At 38.8% G+C, this 23,153-nt stretch overlaps 1 protein-coding gene across 7 annotated transcripts in view; it reads left to right on the top strand.

Annotated features, from left to right (window-relative positions):
* ARHGAP24 (Rho GTPase activating protein 24) overlaps window positions 1–23,153 on the top strand; it is a 508,514-nt gene that overhangs the window by 433,991 nt on the left and 51,370 nt on the right. For all 7 annotated transcript variants that reach the window (XM_035004596.1, XM_035004595.1, XM_035004599.1 and 4 more), the window contains 2 exons: window positions 1,551–1,673; window positions 21,188–21,395. In XM_035004596.1, the coding sequence (XP_034860487.1) occupies window positions 1,551–1,673; window positions 21,188–21,395 (331 nt within the window). The remainder of the gene's footprint in view (window positions 1–1,550; window positions 1,674–21,187; window positions 21,396–23,153) is intronic.

The following is a 23,153-nucleotide window of genomic DNA, read 5'->3' as shown; positions in this document are numbered from 1 at the left end:
CTAGGTGTTATACGGAAACAATGAATCATGGAACACTACATCAAAAACTAATTATGTAATGTATGGTGATTAACATAACATAATAAAAAAATTTTTAAGAAGAGAACAAAGAAAACTCAAAAAAAAAAGAAATAAACAAACAAAAATGTCTCAGTCAGACATGACACTTGGATATGAACTAATTCAACCCGAGGTTGCAAGTGTACAGTGCTTAGTGTTCACTTAGTGAACACTTAAATGTGCATAGATATTTTGAGCACCTCAGAAGTTAGTATAATACTAAAACATTATCAGAATTCAGTTAAATGTTCCATTTTCCTTAAGTATTCCTTCTGTGAACAACACTCATTATTTTCAAAGAGACCAAAGCAGTATAGTTACTGATACATGTCTTTGGAAACACTCCTTTAGGGGCTCCTGGGTGGCTCAATTGGTTGAGTGTCTGACTCTTGATTTTGGCTCAGGTCATGATCTCAGGGTCATGAGATCAAGCTCCTTGTGGAGCTCCACACTCAGCATGGAGTCTGCTTGTTCCTCTCCCTCTGCTCCCCGCCCCCTCTCCCTCTCTCTCATAAATAAATAAATAAATAAATAAATAAATAAATAAATAAATAAATAAAAAAAATCTTTAAAAAAAATACTGCTTTAACCATAAAATAGGAAGTAAGGAAAACCATGACTCAAGACCCCTTTCAAGGTTATATATGGTTATGCCTGTTTTATAAATGAGAAATTTAAGTCACTAGGGAAATGTAAATATGGTATAAAACATTTCTAAGGAATTAAATCGCAGGCATCTGAGGCCTAGCACTTCAAAATTGATATTAGAGATTATAAAGGTTTAAAGGTATATGGGTTGTTCTTTGGAGGGGTAGTAAGATGAGAGAAACCATCAAGCTTTTGCATGGAGGCACCCCTGGGGTTTCCTAAAGCTTACGCTTTGGTGCGAGGGCCATCTAGGGGGTTGCTTTGACATTTGTGGCTGGCCAGGCTGTGCCTTCTTCTCCTCTTCTCTTTGCTCCCCTGAAGGTGTGTTCTGGGAGAAGAGGCTTCCCTTCCATGATGGAGCAATAGAAGAGGACCTCTGGGTCAAAAGTTTTACATGTAGTTCTTTTCCCTTTCCTAGAACTCCCCTGATTGCCCATGATGTCCTGGTTGGCCTCAGTGTGTGTGTATTAAGCAGTACTCAGACTGCTCAGCACTTGCTTCCAATGAATATCCAGGCTCTGTGGATTACTTCTCCATCTTTCACTTTGCTTTGCTATTTCTCCTTATTCAGCAGTGCAGTGTGAATAGACTGGATTATAAGTTAATGCAGACCTATGGGTTGTTGCTAGGACAAAAAGGCAGGCTTTGTTTGGGGAATGACATTTGTTCTCCACTTTTCCCCTGGAAACATAAGAGCCTTTCCTTTTTAAGCAGATTTTTTCATTCTGAAACCATGGTAAATATTTCCAATTGATTAGATAGGCATAGTGTACATTTCAGGGACACTGCTGCTGATGGGGAATCTTCAACTGAGCACACACTCATGTGTTACTATCTTACAGGAGGCGATCGAGATCGGATGACAGCAAACCATGAGAGCTACCTCCTTATGGCGAGCACCCAGAATGATATGGAAGACTGGGTTAAGTCCATCCGCCGAGTCATATGGGGACCTTTTGGAGGAGGTGAGTATATATAGAATTGTGGAAGAACAGAAAGGGAGGTCAAACCTGTTCATCCTTGCCCTCCCAGTTGATGTTACTATGAGCTCCTATTTTCAAATGGACAACCGTTAAAATAAATAGTAAACTATTCCATGTTACTGGACATATATCTAAGTAATTCTCAGAAGTTAATTTAAATCAAATATCATCAATAACCAACTTTCTTCTATGAATATCTTGAATTATAAAAAGGGGTGATATATTTTTTGTTTTAGATTTTTCCATTTCACTAACAATAAGTAGTTATAGGAATTGTACTAAAATGTAGATTAGTTAAGATTATGCAGATATAGGGGAAAATTTTTTTTGACTAGTATCTTTGGAAGGGAACTTAGCCCTGAGATGATCAGTGATATCGAAGAAGAATGGCAAAGCTCTAGATGAGAATCTGATGATTACCAGAGTAACAAAATGCTTTGTGATCAGGCATTTTGTTTGTGGATTTGATAAATTTTTAAAAATCTTAGTTAAAACAGTTTTGAGAATGCACTATTCGAGGAATAAACTAAATGGTACTATAAATAGAACTAAAAGGAGGAAGAAAGGGTAAGAGACATGATCTTTGTCTATCAAGGATTATAAAATAAACAGATATGACATAAACAGACAAATTACATAAGTCAAAAATTCAGTAAGTGGAACCAAAAACCATAAGGACTCAAAAAAAATTGTCTATAACCAACATGCATTTTCTAAAATGTAAAGCCTAATTATTTTATGTTCATGTAGTTAAAACAAATTGTATTAAATCAAATTCGTATTTAGCAAACCAATTATATAACTCCAATATTTATTATATTCTCTTTTGTGTGTTGTCAGCATCCTGAACTCAGAAGTGAATTTTTTTTTCCCTTAACATGTTAGATACTTCTTAGGCTATAGTTGTACTTTTTCCAGAATATTATATAAATGGAATCCTACAGTATCAGCCATTAAGTCTGGTTTCTTTCACTTTGTAGAACACACTGGAGATTCATCCATGTGTTTGCACATATCAGTGGTCTGTTCTTTTACATTGCTATGTAGTATATTGCATGAATGTACTGCAATTTCTTTATTCATTCACCAGTTAGTGAATGTTAGTTTCTGGTTTGGGCAATAATGAATAAAGTTGCTGTAAACAGTTGCATACAAAAAAAAAAAGATACTTCTTAGGCTGACTCACCACTTTATATTTTAGCATAGCTTCAAAGATGTACTTTAAAAAGTTGGAAAGTTAGGTTTTACCAGGTGAACGTTACAGGTCTACAAATTGTCTGTTTTCTAGCAGTGCCTTCTGTTGGGGAAGGGGGTGGTTCCTCACAGGTGACCGTTCATCCCGGTTTGCCTGGTAACAGTCTGGTTTACAACTGTCATCCCAGGATAATCATTGATAGTGCTGCTTTTCACTTTCATGGTATCGTAGTTTCAGTGACAACTTATACGGTCACCTTATTCATATACTAAAATGGCTAGTAAATGACTATGTAAAACATTCGAAAAGGCCTGTGGGCTGAGATCCCCCTACAACATTAGCAAAGGATTGCTCACGATTAGTCTTGAGTCACGTACTCCCACACTGGAGGTTTGCTGATTAGCTCCAGAGCCAGGGGTTTGTGGGGTGCCTGAAGATGTGTCTTTTCAAAGCTCCTGTCATTTCTAAAGACTCTCTTTCCCCATATTATCAAATTTCTGGGGCTTCTGAGTTTAGGAGGATCTTTAATATCTGCCAAAGGAGGTATTTTTGTTTGGGATTATTTCCATGAAGTGTGCCATTTTCTCCCTTTCCTCCTCTTCCATCTGCCCTTTTCTCAAGAAAAATGAATGAGATCCAATTAGCTTTATTAAATCAGTAGCCACAGAGGTCCTACCAGCTCAGGAGTCCCAGAAGTTATCCCAGTGGGACTAGACAAGAGCTATACATAAAACTTCAAATTTATGAACTTAAAAGGAGCTCTGGTACTTGACTATATACAGTCATTCCCCCTCATCTGCGGTTTCTCTTTCTGCAGTTTTCAGTTACTCACGGTCAACCACAGTCCAGAAGCAGATAATGCTCCTTCTGATCTATCGTCAGAAGGTCAATAGTAACCTAATGCTATGTCACAATGCCTACGTCATTCCCCTCACTTCATCTCATCACGTAGGCATTTTATCATCTCACATCATCACAAGAAGAAGGGTGAATACACTACAAGATATTTTGAGAGAAAGTGACAACATTCACATAACTTTTATTACAGTGTGTTGTTATAATTGTTCTAGTTTACTGTTATTCATTATTGTTAATTTCTCACTGTCCTCAATTTATAGATTAAACTTTATCATAAGTATCTATCTAAGGAAAAAACATAGTGTGTATAAGGTTCAGTACTATCCCCAGTTTCAGGCATCCACTGGGGGTCTTGGAACATATTTCCTGTGGATAAGAGTGGACTACTGTACTTTATCCTATACAATGAGCTTCAGGGATTTCGTAAATGCTTGATTCAAATTTACTTGTAAAGAGATATATTTTAGCATAGAACACTTACCATAGAAACAATGCTCCAGTAAAAATTTTTCTGCCCTTTTTGTTTAATTGAAGAGTGTTATGAGAATGCAAGGCAAGCTTTTAAAGGACTCATTCAGTTTGCAATAAATCCTTTGTGATCCAACTGAACATTAGAATTGTTTAAAGTAAATACAGACAATAGAACCAAACTGAATATTGACGTTGGTAGCAGATTGCAATTGTCACCCATAATCTAGGGTTTCAAATGTTTGTATTACTATCCCCTCTCTCTGCTTATTGATTGAATTTTAAAGAAATATCATAAATTTGAATTTCAAACAAATTTATATAACTAAAAACCCTTTTATTTATCTTATATATTAGGAGTACACTTAACATTTCATTGAAAATATGTTTACTACTGATAAAGAATATTTTAAAACCACTGTTTTAGTTCATACCCAGATTTTGTGGAGTAGGTCATTAAGACCCAGGGAGGGTGACTAACTTGCCAAATGTCAATCACACTGTGAGTAACAGAACTACAGAGAAAACCCATGGCTTCGGGTTTGTGAGCTCCTCCTGCTTCCTCGCACAATAATGTGATCTATTACCTCTATTGTGGGAATGGAAAACCCGCAATTACAAGCCCATGCCTTACTAGTAGTATATCCTTCAGTATATGAGAACAAAAATTTTAAAATTATGCTAATTAAAATAAATATGGCTTTTCAAGTCCTTCAAAAATACCTGAATTGATAAGATCAAGAAAGCGAAAATACAACCACCAGATTGGGAAGAGGTATTTCCAGATCATATATCTAATAATGAACTTGTATTCAGAATTTATAATGAACTCTTAACAACTCAATAATAAAAAGAAATTAAAAATTTGACTCATTTTGACTCAATTAAAAAATGAGCAAAGAATCTGAATAGGGGCACCTGGGTGGCTTAGTCAGTCAAGCATCTGCCTTCAGCTCAGGTCATGCTCCTGAGGTCCTGGGATTGAGTCCCACATCAGGTTCCCTGCTCTGCAGGGAGCCTGCTTCTCTCTCTGCCTCTCTCTCTCTCTCTCTGTCAAATAAATAAATAAAATCTTAAGAAAAAAAAAGAATCTAAATAAACATTTCTCCAAAATATTCAAATGGCCAAAAAGCACATGGAAAAATGTTCAGTGCTATTAGTCATCTGGGAAATGCAAGTCAAAATCACAATGAGATACCACTTTATACCCACTAGGGTGGCTAGAGTCAAAAAGTCCAATAATAACAAGTATTGATGAGGATGTGGAAAAATCAAAACACTCCTACATTGCTAATGGGAATGCAAAATGGTGCAGCTGCTTTGGAAAAGAGTCTGGCAGGTCCTCAATCAATTAAACACACAGTTATCATAGAGCAGAATTTGCACTCCTAGGTAGATACATACCCAAGAGAAATGAAAATATATGGTCACACAGAAACTTGTATGTGAATATTTATAGCAGCATTGTTGCTAATAGTCCAAAAGTGGAAAAGCCCAACTGTCCATCAATGGACAAATAAGTCAATAGAATGCGATATATCCATACCAGGGATTATTATGCAGCCATAAAAAAGGAATGTGGTACTGAAACATACTACAATGTGAATAAACTTTGAAAACATTATGCTAAGTGGAAGAAGCCAGTCACAAAAGGCTACATAGAATCTGATTCTGTTCCTATGAAAGTACAGAACAGGGAGAACTATAGAAACAGAAAATAGATTAGTAGTCACTTAGTGCTGGGATGGGAATGTTGGAGGGGGTGGGTGATAGTCCAAGATAAGGGATTTCTTGTTGAGGTGATGAAAATATTCTAAAATTGACTATGATGATGGTTGTATATATCTGTGAATATGCTAAAAAGCAATGACTTGTACACTTGGAATGGGTGAACTCTGTATGTTAATTATATCTCAGAAAAGCTGTTAAAAAATTCCTCAATTGCCATAATTGTCTTTCATAAGAAAATACATTTTCTCCTCCCTATCTTAGTTATGGAACCCAAGATTCTGTTAATCCTAAATAAAGACCTCTTAGATTTCAGTCTCCCTCCCGCTACTTAAATATTGTTGTGGTCATTGATTAAATGGTATCTGCAAGACATTTGGAAGGTGACCTATCACTCTGATATATAATTTCTGTTTGCCTCCTTTGGATACATTTTAAATGTGTTTATTACAGAAAGGGCATTTCATTACCTACACTGCACTTTCACAGCCTGTTTTTAAAAAGTTAAAGTTTTTCATGAGACACCTAAGCTTATCCTTGTTCAGGTTGCATATACATGTAAAATCTTCCCCCTTTACCATTACAGTAATAAGACATTTGATGAAAAATAGGAGACACCCGAGGGGCTTGCCAAGCTTTTCAGTCTCTTAGAAGTGAAAAACTGTTATGTGAAAATCATAAAATGTAGGGCTTTGGAATTATAGGCCTTTTCTTTTTATTAAATAAAGCAAACTTACAATAGACATTCAGATAAGGGAAGGGAACCAATGGAAATGGAAGAAGTAGACATTCGCTTAACAACCTAGCTTGATAACAAAATTCAGTATTGAGTCTAGATACTTCAGCTTTGTGTTATCTGCTTAAAACCACTTGTAAACAGTTGCTTCCCATTAATAATGCTGAGAGGCACATGGTTTCTGCCTAAAAATCAAATCCGAAATTTAGGATGTCAAAGCATTTATTTAGCTTTGGAAAAGTTTACATTTGTTTTGCTTATTTTTGCTTTTTTAAAAAAACTGTTGTTTGTTTTTTTTAAGATTTACTTATTTATTTGAGAGAGAGAGAGAGAGAGAGCACAAGTGGAGGGGGGGGCATAGGGAGAAGAAGAGAGAGAACCTCCAGCAGACTCCCTGCTGAGGGCAGAGTCCCATGTGGGGCTCAATCCCAGGACCCTGAGATCATGACCTGAGCTGAAATCAAGAGTTGGACGTTTAACTAACTGAGCCACCCAGGTGTCCCTACACTGTTTTTTATTTGTCTTTTGTCTTTTGGAGGTTTTTTAGTTTTTGTTTTTTTACAATTCTTTTCAAATTGTTTTTGAGGCAATGTGTATGGAAGTGCCAAGCCCATGGTCTGGGAAGAGTGTGAATCCATTGAGTGTTCATTAGATCTGAGTGTTTTGCCTAACTTTAACTACTAACAAAATCAGGTTCTCCCCGTATTTGTGTCTCCTTACAAAAAGAGTTGAGTCAGAGACCCATTGATGCAGTAAAAATACTGAATGTGAATAATCCTCATGATGAGTAGCTGGCATGTGGTCAAGCAAGGGTTAATTAAGCGGTAATGTGGTCTTGCCTCAGACATAGGCAGCTATGTGATCTTGGATAAGGGGTTTTAGCCCCCAGACTTTCAGTTTGCTTGTTTGTGAAATAAAAAAATTAGACAAAACCCTTTTAAGTGAGATTCATTCCAGCTCCAAAGTCCTGGGATTACATGTGTTCCCTCCATGCCAATGCTCAGGTCAGTGAGGTTTTCAGCTGGCTGAGGTGCCTCTCAGTCCAGCCTTGCCACTGTCTTGTTTATACTGAGTTATACTCTGTGGTTCCTTATTTTCCTAGTAGCATGCTGTGACACTGAGGGCAAAAACAAGTTTGAACCATAGGGCAGAAATCACTCCTAACGATTCCTTCCGTGACAAACTATTACCTATCTGGGCATGCTGGTCAGAGAAATGATGTTTCTAAGGGGAGTGAGTGCCTTTGCAGTATTCTTCACAGTTTTGTAACAGCGCCTGTCGAATGGCTTGGAAGGAACGCAGAAACCTTGGGGGTCAGTTGGAGTTAAAGCACTAGCAGTCCGAATCTGCTCATGGAACAGCCAGGATGAATGATTAACCAAGTGAGTCAATTGTTCAGTGAGTGGGATTGAGAATGTTGGTGGACATGGGGGCTGGGGCGGAGAGGGTGCATGCAAGAGCAGAGGAGAAAGTTAAAAAACCGGATTGGTTTTCAAACCATAACCAGAGACATATGTATATACATGTATAAATACGCATAAATGCGCACCCATGAGTTGAGTTGACTTGTTTGTATGGTTATACCTGCGGGTTCTTTGTTACCAGATGGAGACTATTTTTCTATTTCACAGTCACACACATATGTACAAGTCTGCACACATATGGTTCAGTGATATGCACACTGAAACCAGCACTCACAAATAGATTGAATCGCAAAATCTCTGAAAAAGTCTTGTATAGGAAGAGAATAAATGCAGGAAGGAGGAGGGTAAAAGCTGCCCCCCTGGAGCTGGTTTGGTGCCTTTGCTTTCAGGAGCGGCTGAGGCAGCCAGCTCTCAAGGAGCTGCACAGACAAGGGCAGGGAAGTCAACGCAAAGTCAGAGGAAGAAGAGAGGGGTTCACACTCCATGTGGCATTCTCCCTCCTCCCCGCATGGTGTTGTGATTGCACCTGCCGCATGTGACCGCGGGCAGCCACCGCGGCGCAGCTGCCTCGGTGCTAGCTCCCGCCCAGCCCTCATTGAGAAAAGGGGAGCCGGAGCCAGAGGAGGGGGAGGAGAAGCGCCCCGCAGAGCTGCCTCCTCCACGGATCCCAGGAGGCTCCTTGGAATGGGCACTCGACTGTTCTGACGTGGAGACTCCCTCGGGAGCCCCAGCCGTTTGAAGACAGAAGGGAAAAGGGAGAAGCCCGCAGAGAGCATCAAAGGCTGAGGGGTGCTCTAAAAGGAACCGGGGAGTCCTTTGAAAAGAACCTATCATGCACTGAAATGCTTTCTGGAGAAGGGGCCATTAGCTGCCTCCCCTTTTGCTCAGATGAAAGGAACCAGCAAGGACGGTCCTGAAGTATTCCTCAGGGGCCTTTTTGTCATTGTTCCTTTTGCCCCCTTGCACACGACTGTTTGCTGACCTTTCCAGAAGAATCTCAGTCCCCCCCCAGTTCCAGCTGAGAAGACAGTTCTTAATAAAAAACAAAAAAACAAAAAAACAACTCCTGCTGTTCGAATGGGAGGTGCGGCTTGCTTGCTGCAGTTCTTTTTGCTGTGACATTTTGGAATGTCTGCAGAAACTTCAAAACAAAACAAAACACCAAAACCGTAAAACTCCTTGGATTAGGCAAGAGAAAAGGAAGGTTTTTTTGCCAAAACAAGAAGTAAAGGAGAGGTGGTAACTTAGCCCTGATCCAGGACCTGGATGATAAAAGCCTTCAAGTTCTAGGAATCAGCACTTCCATCCTAACAAATAGACAGGAGAAGGAGGGGCTGTGGGGTATCGCACAGAGGCAGGTTTTAAAAAGAAGCCTGAGACCGGTTCAGAACCTCAGGCCTGTGTGATGCCTGAAGACCGAACTACGGGGGGACGCCCCTCAGGTGCCTTAGCATCAACTCCCTTCATTCCTAAAACTACATACAGAAGAATCAAGCGGTGTTTTAGTTTTCGGAAAGGTAGGTAGATGATCTGTTAATGTCCCTTTAAAAAATGTACATATATTTGCGTATGCTTTAAGGTCAGTTGATGTTCGGATAAAATGGAAGTTTGAAAACCAAGAGATTAGAACTGTACGAGAGTGATTGCTGTGTGTCTCTGCTTGCCTATATTTATATTTCGAGGTTCCTATTGATCTGTTTATGGCTGTGAATGGGCCGGGTAGGTGGGGCTTAAAGAAGGGTAGTCCTGTAGGGATCACCTTGACTGATGGAAAGCCAAGCGAGCTGGACTGGCCCTTCTGAGAGGAGGGGCCAAGGCGACCTTGGGCTGCTGCCAGACCCGAATCAAGCAGCCATGTTGTGACTTCTCAAAATCAGTCCCTCTCAGTTCCTTGTTCTCTGCCCCCATCACCTCGGTTTTGTTCTGGCTGCCTGTACTTGCTTCCCCTCCCCTGCCGAGAAAATTTGAATAATTAGGTTATCTGTAGTGACCCCTTTCAGGAGCCTTTCGACCATATTGACTAACACTGATTAGAAATAGGGGTCACCTTGACTTTCCAAATATATCAAAAGGTGGCATTGGCAAAGCCCAAAGACTCGAACTATCAGGAACAGGGAGTGGGGAAAATCTCATGATTTATGATCAGTAAAAGAAGCAATGCATTTCAGAATTGATTTGTGCAAGGGGAGTTAAAGGGTACAGCATAGGTAAAATAAAATGCTTTTAGAAAACATTTATGTATCAAAATATTTTTAAATGCCCTTTTGCTTTAAAATGGGGATAGTTAAATGACGTGATTATTTAATTTGGAAGTAGGTAGTTATAATTTAATGTCATGCATAGTAAGCTAATAATTTAATCAGGAGCAGATATGACTAGCATCTAAGGTTCTTCCTTTTTTCTTTGATCTGCCACCTATTAACCCTTTTACTTACTAACCAACACAAAAGAGAAGAAAACAAAGTAACAAAAAAACACGTGTGTAAAGCAAAATATAGTATGAACTTTTTAAAGACTGAACCTTGTTCCTTCTGAGTCTTTCCCTTTGAGCAGTTAAGATCTGCCTATGATCATTATCCTGTACTATTAGCAAGGAATTCAGGTGTTAATTTATATTCCTCTCTCATCCACAAAGGTAATTAAGTGAGAGATATGTGCCTCAGATTTTATAGATCTCTAGAGATTTCATGGTTACTGTTAAGATTGCATCATTGACAGACAAATTGGTAGCAGTAGAAATTGAAAAAAAAGCGAGGGAGTCGTTGCTTAAAGGACTTTCTCTCTTTTTCTAGCTCTTCCGGCCCTCAGCAACTAAAGTGAGTTTATCCAAACATGCAGAGAAGGTCTACTTTTCCAGGCTATTGCCGCTCATTTGTAACATGAGATGTTCTGGGGACATTTAATGTATTTTGGAAGCGCAGAGCAAGGTGTTTTTGACTTTTTCCACCTTCTCTCCAATAGTGGAGGCTGGCATATCTGCAAGAATCCTGCCTAACACTGCTATTCATTATGCCCTCTTCCCTTGCTCCTTAAATACCAGGGAGGGAAGGCAGTGCCTGCAGAGAGAATCCCCATGGGCTGGCAAATGGCTACCACGGGTGTGGGGAACACTTCCACCTATCATCTCCTGTGGGTTATTTTTAAACTATTGTCCTGTCCTGTGCAGTCCTAGCAATCTGAGGAATGTTCGGCATGCCAGTCAAGGATTGACAGATTTCTAATTTACAAAACTGCATTCTGGTTTCTGTCCGAACCATAAAGGAGAGGAGGAGCGGGAAGCATAGAGCTGTTTTAAGTTTCCTTCCCCTTTAGCAGAGCCGGCAGCGCACCAGGCTCTGTCTCATTCCCTGGCGGCGACCACAGTTGTGCAGTGAGGCTCTGGGAGAGAAGCAGCTTCTGTGCGCAGCGCTAATCACTCCAGCCCGCAGGGGCATGACTCACTGGGGTGTTTACATCTTTATGTAAGGTCCTGCACTGAAAAGAACGGACTTTTCTTTCAACCCTGGGTCCCCCCGCCCCAAACCATGCTACCTTAAGAAGAGAGTGTTCTTTTGTGCCTTGTTTAATCTCCTGGGTACTCAAGTAGTTCAAGAAGTGGACCCATTTCTGCGTTCCTGCGTTCCTCAACCAGGCCTGTTGGAGAGCCTCAGCTTAAGTCATTTCAATGAAAGCAGAGGGAGAGTGCATGATTCATGGAAAAGCACCCAGAGCAAAGAATGTTGACGCGTCTGCTTTTCCTAATCTACATTTAAAACATATTTTTTTTACCGTTTTCAAGGGCAGGCCAACAGAAGAGGAGACTTGCCACTTTAGAAATGCCCTCAGAATGAAGTGTGCAGTTGCGTTAAAGTTTCCGGAGGCCTGGTGGTCATGGAGAACTGCATGCTGGGCAGGCCCTAACTGACTTCTCAGGGTTGTTTTCTCTTCCAATTCCCTTTGGTCCTTTACTGTCTTCTTCATCTCTCCATTTCTTCGTTTGGGTACTAATACAGATTGCTGAAAATATTTTCCCAGTGGTTTGAAAAATCTAGGAACAGAGAAACATTTCTTAGGCAGGAAGCTGGGGATGGCAGTGCTTTGGATTTATGTTCTAGAGACAGAATGATTCCAATGTATTTTTACCCTGTTGATTTTGAAACTATATATGTAATTTTTTTTTTTTTTTAACCTCTATAAGGCTAGTATCTAATATGGGAAGCATAACCAACCTTTTGATTACCTGGAGGTGCACACTACCTTGGTTCCTGAATGTTAGTGTTAATTTCTGGTCAAATAGACTAGCTAGGTAATTTAAGATTGTTATTCTCACAGGACACACTGAAGTAAATTTTAAAGTCTAACTGTATCTTGTTTTGGGGTTTTTGTTTTGTTGTTTGTTGTTTTTTTTTTTTTTTCTTTTTTGTCTTTTCCTGAGGTGCTCTCCTCTTAGAGATAAGTCATCATTAATTCCCTAGAGCTTTTCCCCTGCACTGTAACCAGTTAGTAGCTGTGCATTATTGCCTCTTCCTTCTTTATAGACTTCCAGCTCCATTTCAGTTTCTATCACCTTAGTTCTCTGTGCCTTTATTGCTTCATGCACACAACTTATTTTAACATAGGAAGAACTCTTTGAGACAGTGTCCATCCTCATTTCCACCCTAATGTTCTTCACAAATTCCTACAACACACAGGCCATTTGTAAAGCACTGACCAATTGGTATTCCTGAAAGAGTATTCTCAAGCGTCCCACAGCTCAAATATTTTTATGAGTCCCTCTGGCTCCCGGGAGGAAGTCCTAACTGTTTCATGTAATTATCAAGGCCTTCTAACCTATCCCGTCTATTCCCTGGAGGATAAACTCCCAGTTCCCCAGACTGCCCCACTCTTTCTCCCTAAACACATGTTCTACTCCACCTCTTTGCTTTTTTTCACTATGCTATGACACTCTCTCTTCTCTGTTCAAACTTTATGCTTCCTTCTAGGCATTGCTGGCTCTCATTTCTCATCAAGTCTTCCCTGCTCACCCAAGACTACTGTGTAGTCCTTATATTTCTTATATGCTGCCACCTGGCCACCTTATCTTCATAGCCATCTTAAAGTGCTTTATATACACTTGTGGTAAAAGATAGATAAGTAGATAGATAGATGATAGATACATACATACATACATACATACATACATACATAGAGATAGAGATTTATTTACTTCTTCCCAGAGTGAAGAATGGTAATAGGTCTGTTCAATCGAGGATTCAAGGTTTATTGCAAACTGGTGAAGTACAGTATTATTATGTATCTTTTCCTACTGGTCCATAGGCAATAATGAGTTTAAATAGTTTGTCATGGTTGTGACATGGTTGAATAAAACCAACATTTTCTTTAAAGTTTATTGTATGTTGTAATCACACTTAATGGAAATAGATTTGTCCAATAGAATGCAACTATCCAAATTCATATAATTTTAAATGTGTAGCTCATTAATTCATAATATCAAAATATTATGGAGCACGTACCAAGTGATTCTAGAGATGAGTAGGCAAAGAAAATACATTGCCTTGAATCTATGAGTTCACACACTCCTTGAGGATAAAAAGACATAAACAATTACTATGTGGTAAGCCCTACAACAAAGTATATATGAAGACTGAAGAGCCATGAACAAAAGACCGACCATGGGCTTATCTGGGAAGGCAGTAATTCATCTGAACTATGTAAAATCAGATATAATCATTTAGATAGGAATCAGATTTAGACATTTTCTCCTGTATTCTCCTAAGAGAGTGGTCAGCACACCTATGGAAAAAAAAACTATGTCTGAATTGAATTAATGTAACATAGTGGAAAAGGAAGACTCTTAGAATTATATAGACCTATATTTGTATCCCAGATCTGCCACTTTCTAGATGTGTGACCTCAGACCACCTAGCATTTCTGAACTGGTTTGTAGAAGGGAGCCCTCTGTGCAGAGTCCTTGGAGTGTCAAATAAAGAAAATACATGCAAATTGCATGGCTTGGTACCTAGACATAAACGGTGTCTGCTGGTCTGAGAGCTAGGCCACTATTCTGGCATTATTACACTTCTTCGTTTTACCAAGCCTTTCTTTTTCTCCCTCCTTCCCCACTCTGACTACAAAAAGAATCAAGATTCTACCAAACATTCACTGGTTTTTATAGATTCGGAGCTCCTGGGATTAAGAGATTTCTAGCCATATGAGATTTTTTTGGTTGCTTAGAAAGTGTTGGTGATAGACTGAAGTAAACTTTGACTGTCTTTGTTTCTTAGTTCTGTACTAAACTGGATGTCTTTTATCTTGATTTGTCTTTTTATCGTGGGTGAATGTTCATTTTTAATTAAAAATTATTATAATCCTAGTGATACCAAGACTTATTCTGCTAGCAGGATTGCAGTAAGCAGAAGGATAGGTAAAAGGAAGTTCTCCATATGGCTTAGTATATGATCTATAGGAGGAAAAGGACAAGAACTCTGAGAAATCATGACAGCAGAGAATATGAGTAATAATGGAAAAGTTGTTTAACTTCTGGCTTTTCATCAGCACACCACAGACTTTTTTGTTTTCCAGTTTTTATAGAAATCAACAGCCTGAGAATTATTGATGAGTGTCATTTTACAATGGAGTTATTCACTTATTCCCATAATTGAGGAAGTGAAGTATTTTGTTTTAATGCACACATTAATTCCACAAATGTTTATGGAGCATGCTATCCTTACCCACTTTGAAATTAAGTTCCAGGAACGTAAGCAAGAGAGTTTGTCTGTCAGTCTTGGAGCATTCAGGCGGCTGGAACAAAATATCATAGACTATGTAGCTGATACACAACAGAAATTTATTTTTCACAGTTCTGGAAGCTAGAAGTCTGAGATCAGGCTGGTGCGAGCCCTTTTTTGGGTTGCAGACTGTCAAATTCTTGTTGTATTCTCCAGTGACAGAATAGGAAGAAGCATGAGAGGTCTCTGGAGCCCTTTACCCAGGCACTAATCCCATTCAGGAGGGCTCCACCCTCATGACCTAATCACCTCCCAAAGGCCCCACCCTAATACCATCGCCTTGGGCAGTAGGTTTTCAGTGTAGGAATTTGGAGGGCACACAGACATTCAGATGTTTATTGGATAGACATCCCTCTCTGATGTTTATTGGATAGACACATAGTCTACAGCTTTTATCCAATATTATTTATAATAATAAAAAATGCAAATAATTATCTTACTATAGTGATTATAAAAGTACATTCTTCTTATGACTGGTGAGAGAGAGTTGTCCAGTATAGATAGGCATCTAAATAAATAATTACAAGGCAATGCTAAGAAACCAAAGAAGAAACATATCAAGGTTTGGGTCTGGAGCGAGGAGGGAATGTTAGTAAAGACTTCACACAGGAGATGATATGAATTGAATCTTGCAGAATAAGTTTCCCTAGGTTGACTCATGATGGCAAAACTTACCTACTAGAAGGAAGCCTGAAGATATGTTAGTTCATATTGCACTTAAGGAACAACCAATAGTCCGGTATAGATAGAGAGCATGTTGTTTGTGAGCAAGCAGTAGAAATGAGGGTGGATATGGCACAGGGCCTGGCACACAGTGGGCGCCACCTAAACATTTGTTGATTGAATGGCAGATAAAGAGGCAGAGATCAGATTGTGGAGACTTCGTATTGCATGAAAAAGAGTTTGGTTGGCCAGTGGGCACCACTGGAAGAAATAAAGCAAAGGAATGTCATGATCCAATTTAAATATTATGAAGATCACTATGGCAGCACTTGCCTGAAATAAATACTCTGCTCTTCAAAAAATCACTTAAGAAATATTGAGGATCTAGCCTAATGTAGTGACAGCGAGTTTGGAAGGGACCCATGTGGTGACTAAGTGATGGTCATGAAGGAAGGCGGAATCTAGGTTGACTCTCAGACGGCACTTCAAATGTTCAGGAGGATAACTGGAACTGATAACCAAAACCAGATTACAGGAAGTAGAACAGGTTTTAAAGAAAAGGTAACTTCGTTTTAGAAATTCTGAGTTTGGGAATGTTTTGAGATATCCATGTTGAGAGGTCTAATGGGCACTTAGAAATCCAATGCCAAGGATCGTAAGAGTGGCCCAAACTGAGATACAGATCTGGGAATAACTGTTAGACAGTGAGATTAAATGTAGTCAAGCAAAGAAATTGTGTCAAGTAGCATAAAAATAGGGCTGAGGACAGAACCCAGAGGACCAACAAATTTATGAGAAGGTTGTAGTAAGTAGCACAGTCAAGAAGGAGATTGATAAGAGTATTCTGGAAGGCAAGAACTATGTAACACATGAGAAGTGTCAGGAAGAAGAGTGACATTGACAGTTTTAAAGGGAGTGAGGCATGAAGTAATACAAAAAGTAAATTTGGCTTTCAGTGATTTGACAACTAGGAAGTTATCGATGACTATAGAAAAAGCTCTTTTAGTAGAATGGCAGTGTCAGAGTCCAAACTGCAATAGGTTGGCAAGGACAGAAAGTGATGAAATGGAGCCGGAGTTATACTTAACTGGGAACCAAGGAGCAAAAAGAATAAATAATTGCAAGGCACAGAAAATCCAAGAAGGTTTGGCTTTGTGTTTGTTTATTCATATTTAAGATCGGTGGAATATGAATATATTTATCTGATCACACTCAGTTAACTTCACAGGCTGCCTCTAGCTATTGAGTGTATAAATCACACATAAAGCAGGAACGTCACAAATCCTGAAGGAGATTTAGATCTCTCTATCTCCAGTTGGAACAGCCTCTCACAGGTATAAAAAAATCACCTGTGTAATTTACCTTCTCAGCCCAGTGAAAAGTCACCTCCTTGGTGATGCTTTATGACACCATCAATGTACTTCCAAAGGAAGTACACATGATGTACCTTTGTCACCTAGAAATTCCAGGGATGGTTTTGTCGGGTAGTGTGAAGCCTCCCCGGGAATTTAAATGGATATAGCTAGAACCATTTGCATGACTCACATCACAGAGTATATTCTTGTTAATAATCTGCTAGTCAGTGTGTCCTTTTCCCCATGCTGCTAGTTGGGGATAGGCTCATGACCTTTGTGCTTTCTTGTTAATCTTAAAATTTGAAGTTTCACTGCTTCCTCAATGAAAATGCTAAACAAAACAGCTTTAAAAAAAATTTCCCCCTAACCTTCCACACAAAAAACATGCTCATATAGAACATTAATTCACATCTACCATTATAAGACAGAGATGGTTGAGACATTCTATTTCCAATGCCACAAATTGGGAAGGATACGTTTATTATAATCACTTACTAATTCTTCGCGAGACCAGACTTACAGCAGAAAACTATTCATTTTCCACAGGAATCTCTAAGCATGTGTATCTATCATCTACATGCTTTAACTCTCTTACATATTATATTGCTAAATAGACATAGCTCTTTACATAAAGGAAATCATTTCCTTGGGCAGGATGCATAAGATGTTCAGTTTTCTCCTTCTCTATTTTTTTTTCCTGATCTTCCTCCAAATTTGCATTTTCTCAGCAGAAATTACTCCTGCTAGTGTGATGACAGAAATTTAGGTCAGAAAGCTAGTAAGCAGCAGGTTTCTCCTCAGTAACTCATTTTTCAGCCAGTGTGCAGTATTATGTAATAGATACAGAGTGGCTCTGGAATCCAATAGCCCTGAACAAATCCTGGCTCCATCATTTACTAGCTATGTGACATTCAGCGAGTCACTTAACCTTTCTGTGCTTCAGTCTCCTCCTTGGTAAAATAGTGGTGACCACCTCATAAAATGCTGTGAGTTTTAAATGAAAGAAATGCAGATAAACCACTTGTACCCATGCCTGACATACATTAAGTACATCTTCGCTATTATCACTTTTTAGAGCTCAAAAAAGATACTCTATTTTATTCATTTTTAGAATTTACTAATATTTTGAATTACTAGAAAATGAGGACATATGGTCATTGTGATTAAATAAAGAGGAAGAGGACTGGTATTTGGGAATGAGCAAAGGTTTTAAGGCTGAATAAACCTGGATATGGACTTCCATTCCAATACTTGGGGTTGTGTAATTCACCTTGAGCTAATCACTTAATCTCTCTGAGCCCCAGTTTCCTCATGTATAAGATAGTTACCTTATATATTTATTATGAAAATAAGAGAATATATGTCAAGGACTTAGTATGTAATAGGTCCTTAATAAATGGAAAGATGTTAGGGCTTTTGCCTTTTCGTTTCTTGCTATACTTCTTAAGTGAATTCTTACCACAACACAAAGCTGTATGTACAAAAAAGAAGGAAGGAAGGAAGGAAGGAAAGAAGGAAGGAAGGAAGGAAGGAAGGAAAAAAGGAAGAAAGAGGAGAAACCAGAGTAGCCATAAAACAAAACTTACTGCTTCTTTTATCATGTCCCTAAGTTGCTGGGAAAAAAGAAATCCTGAGAATTTTAAGAAAAGAATGTTTGTTTTTTATTACTGTATAAAACAAAGTCTTGGAAGTTTGGTTCTTATTTGTAGCACACAGAGATGTTGAGTTGCAACATCTTTAGTAGGTTTTCTGCTGGATTTAGAGAGAAACTTTAGATAATGTATTTATCAATCTAAAACAGTAAGTGTAAAACCACAGATACATAAGATGTATTCCCAGATGTCAATATTGTTATTTAAAAAAAAAAATAAACTATTAGTGGGGCGCCTGGGTGGCTCAGTCGTTAAGCGTCTGCCTTCGGCTCAGGTCATGATCCCAGGGTCCTGGGATGGAGCCCCGCACCGGGCTCCCTGCTCCGCGGGAAGCCTGCTTCTCCCTCTCCCACTCCCCCTGCTTGTGTTCCCTCTCTCGCTGTGTCTCTCTCTGTCAAATAAATAAATAAAATCTTTTAAAAATAAATAAATAAACTATTAGTGCCTTTGAAAGGCTATTTTCTTAATTTTGACAGAATAGAATCCAAACATCTCAGGCAAATAAGCATCAAAGAACTCCACAGGGGGGAAAACAAAAAAGAACTCCACAGAAAAAGAGTCAGTATTCTCCATTCATAATCAATTTTCAAGCTTTGTTATTAAAACACTAAAATATCTTCAAAGTCATTATTACCACTGTATGGGTTAGAGTTTGGTATTGCTGCAAGCAACAGAAAACCCAAACAGTGGTTAAACATGCATTTGTCTCACATTAAAAAAAATCATAAAGAAGGTGCTGCCGGTATTGGGTCAGTGGTTCAATGATTTCATCCCCATTGTCTCTGAACCTTTCAGGCTTTCCCTCATGATTACTATCTAATAGTCAAAAGATGACTCTTAGATCAACAGATAGCATGTCCAAGTTCATGGTAGAAAAAAAGGAATGATTGGCAATTCCAGCTGTCTTTCTCTTTCATCAACAACAAAAATCTTCCTAGAGACTCCAAAGACTTCTTAAACAGTGGGAGAGGTATTTAATTTTCCAGTCCCTAAAATGGAAATGACAAGAGAAAATAGGGGTATGAATGTCTGTTGAGTTAGCAAACAATGTTTCACACCATTGAGAAACTGCTTATTCCAAAGTCTACAAATTTAGCTGAATAGACCTGTTACCTACATTAATTTTCCTGTCCTTAGAAGATGCCATTTTCTAATTTTGCTTTCTATGTATTTGAATATTAATATTAGTTCACTCAACATTTTTTCCTACAGCAAATATATGAATTCCCTTAATACTAGATTTGATATCAGGTGTTGAATAGTTTGGTTTGTTGTTGTCTTATTGTTTCTAAGGGCTAAAAATTTTCTCTTCGTTAGCAGTCGTTTATTGCTTGGAATGTGATGGTTTTGCATTGCTGAATCCATACATAAATTATTTTACAGATAGGGAGGTAAAATATTTGTTTTTATTGTTCAATTCTTAACCTAATGTTTTTTTTTAATTTATTATTTTTTTTATTCTTATGTTAATCCCCATACATTACATCATTAGTTTTAGATGAAGTGTTCCATGATTCATTGTTTGTGCATAACACCCAGTGCTCCATGCAGAATGTGCCCTCCTCAATACCCACCACCAGGCTAACCCATCCTCCCACCCCCCTCCCCTCCAGAACCCTGTTTGTTTTTCAGAGTCCATCGTCTCTCATGCTTAACCTAATGTTTTTGAAATAATTCCCCAAGTATTCTGGAGTCTCACATAATTTCAACATGCAAGACTAATTTTTCTTTCCCTTTTATGAAACCATTAGACCATTAAAACTATTTAGTGATATTCCTCCCATCTGGGAACATTGGAGTGACATTTGCTTTGGCTTTTCCCACCTTTTTTCCTCATAGGTTGATCATTTTTGCCAAGCTACGACCTGATATTAATATATTTTAGAGGCTTACTTTCTTTCTTTCGAGAGAAGAAGCCAATACAATGGCTACTCTTTTTTGGAAAGAAGGAAGTTTACAGCACATTTTGAGTACATTAGTGTAAAGGCTCAGTGGGCCCACTGGTGGGGCACCAGCTGGTAACAATCTCCACAGTTAGGGTATTGCTGGGTCTTGCCTTTGTGCAGCTGGAACCAGATGAGATGAGAGCAACTATTGTCCTCTTCATAGATACAACCCACTCTTTGCTTGTTAGTGAGAGGTGGGACAAAATTAGAGTCCTTCTTTGTGCCTAAAGCTGCCTTTGGGGCTAGCTATTGAAAGGGTCCAGTCCCTTCCAAGCAGCCATCATGGCCTCCATTTCCAGCCCAGTCATCTGGTCATCATCAGTAGGAACACCACCTCCAGATGCCATGGAGTGCACAGCAGTGACTCCATTGGGACTGCAGGCCCTCAGAGCCCACACAAAATAACTAAACTTTCATTTATTGCAGTGTTTCTTATATCAAAGTGGCTATCTCCAACTTGGTATGTCTATTTGGCGTGGGGGCTAAATATGGAATTTAGGGGAGAAGGGCAGCGTAAGGCAAAGCCTTTTCCTTTGAAGAGTTGTGTATCATGGATTTGATTCTGGAAAACTGTGAGGTACTGATTGTTAAATGCTTGTCAGCCTTTCAGTCTTTGTTTTTCCTTTATATTGCGGATTTTAAAAAAATAACCAAGTGGGGTGATATAAGTTCCTCAAATTCACTGTGAGCCTTTGTTCCTCCAGGCATTTTTGGACAGAAACTGGAAGACACTGTCCGTTATGAGAAGAGATATGGGAACCGTCTGGCTCCAATGCTGGTTGAGCAGTGTGTGGACTTTATCCGACAAAGGGGGCTGAAAGAAGAGGGTCTCTTCCGGCTGCCAGGCCAGGCTAACCTCGTCAAGGAGCTCCAGGATGCCTTTGACTGTGGAGAGAAGCCATCATTTGACAGGTAGATTTCAAGATTTCATTAATCATCCTGCACTGAGAAATCCAAACTGAACAGAAAGAATGCAGTGAGCTGAGACAATAGAACCTTAATTGATGTTATAATGGTTTTAGAATATGAATTATATAGCCACACAAGGGTGGATTATTTTTATTAATTTAGAGAGTCAAAATTTTGACTTTTTGTCCCTCTTGAAACATGATTATTTCTTCTTCTCCTTTGGTCCTAAATTAACACTGTGTTAAACTTTTGCATCAGATATGAGGAATTCTTAATTGCAGGAAACCAACTGAGGGTTGCTGAAGTGGGGGCTGGGGTGGGAGGGATGGGGTGACTGGGTGATAGACACTGGGGAGGGTATGTGCTCTGGTAAGCGCTGTGACTTGTGCAAGACTGTTGAATCTCAGATCTGTACCTCTGAAACAAATAATGCAATATATGTTAAGAGAAAAAAAAAAGAAGAATAAGAAGGTAGCAGGAGGGGAAGAATGAAGCGGGGGAAATCGGAGGGGTAGACGAACCATGAGAGACGATGGACTCTGAAAAACAAACTGAGGGTTCTAGAGGGGAGGGGGGTGGGAGGATGGGTTAGCCTGGTGATGGGTATTGAGGAGGGCACATTCTGCATGGAGCACTGGGTGTTATGCACAAACAATGAATCATGGAACACTACATCAAAAACTAATGATGTAATGTATGGGGATTAACATAAGAATAAAAGAAAAAAAAAACTTTTGCATCAGAAAAGTGAACATTTAAAATAGGAGTCCTCTCCTGTTCAGTGTTTTTTTTTAATTCTTTCAGCTAAGAGATATTAAAAGTATTAATAAGCAGAGATTGGGATATAGGCAATGTAATTAAAATAACTTTTTAATAATAATAATAAAAGCATTATATTTTTCAATATATAGCTTCACCTTAATCTAGAGTAGATTTATAAGGGAACAAGAAGTATAGAATGATGAAATTCAGGGACTAATGCAAGTTCCAGGAAAGAGCATATAAAGCATCCATAATTCCACTAATTAAGAGTTAAATACGGGGCGCCTGGGTGGCTCAGTTGGTTAAGCGACTGCCTTCGGCTCAGGTCATGATCCTGGAGTCCCGGGATCGAGTCCCGCATCGGGCTCCCTGCTCAGCAGGGAGTCTGCTTCTCCCTCTGACCTTCCTCCTTCTCATGCTCTCTGTCTCTCATTCTCTCTCTCTCAAATAAATAAATAAAATCTTTAAAAAAAAAAAAGAGTTAAATACGGCAATATTTTGTAAACTACCTTCTTCTCTTCACTTTTTTAATTAGTAGAAAATAATATTTTTTATCCCAATATTATCAATTTAGCATAGTATAGCAGATATTTTTCATATTAATATTTGAAATATGCCCAATATTACAATATATTTTAACTGAATACTTGATGGCTGGCAACCTCCGTAAGCATAATTTTCATATCTACTATTTCAGTCTACAAGTATATTGTTCGTAACCATTTCAACAATTGGGACATGCTGTCATCACTTTTATCACCACTATAAATGATGTTGTAGAGGATATCCATTTACATAAATATTTTCTATTTTTGGATTATCTCCTCAGGAGAAAGTCTCAGTATTGGACGTTGTGGATAATAATAGTCTTATTCTTAAAAACTGAAAATTGCATACTAAGTATTATTTCTCTTTGAAAGCATAGAATTAGCACATGGATAGACACAGATCTACAGAACAGATAGACAAGAAGACACTTGAATACATGCTATAAGACAA

This window comes from Mirounga leonina, unplaced genomic scaffold (assembly GCF_011800145.1).
Source record: "Mirounga leonina isolate KUSES-001 unplaced genomic scaffold, KU_Mleo_1.0 Mir_129, whole genome shotgun sequence".
Taxonomy (NCBI): Eukaryota; Metazoa; Chordata; class Mammalia; order Carnivora; family Phocidae; genus Mirounga; species Mirounga leonina.
The sequence above is the reverse complement of the archived record's forward strand: the minus strand, read 5'-3'. Positions and strand labels throughout refer to the sequence as shown.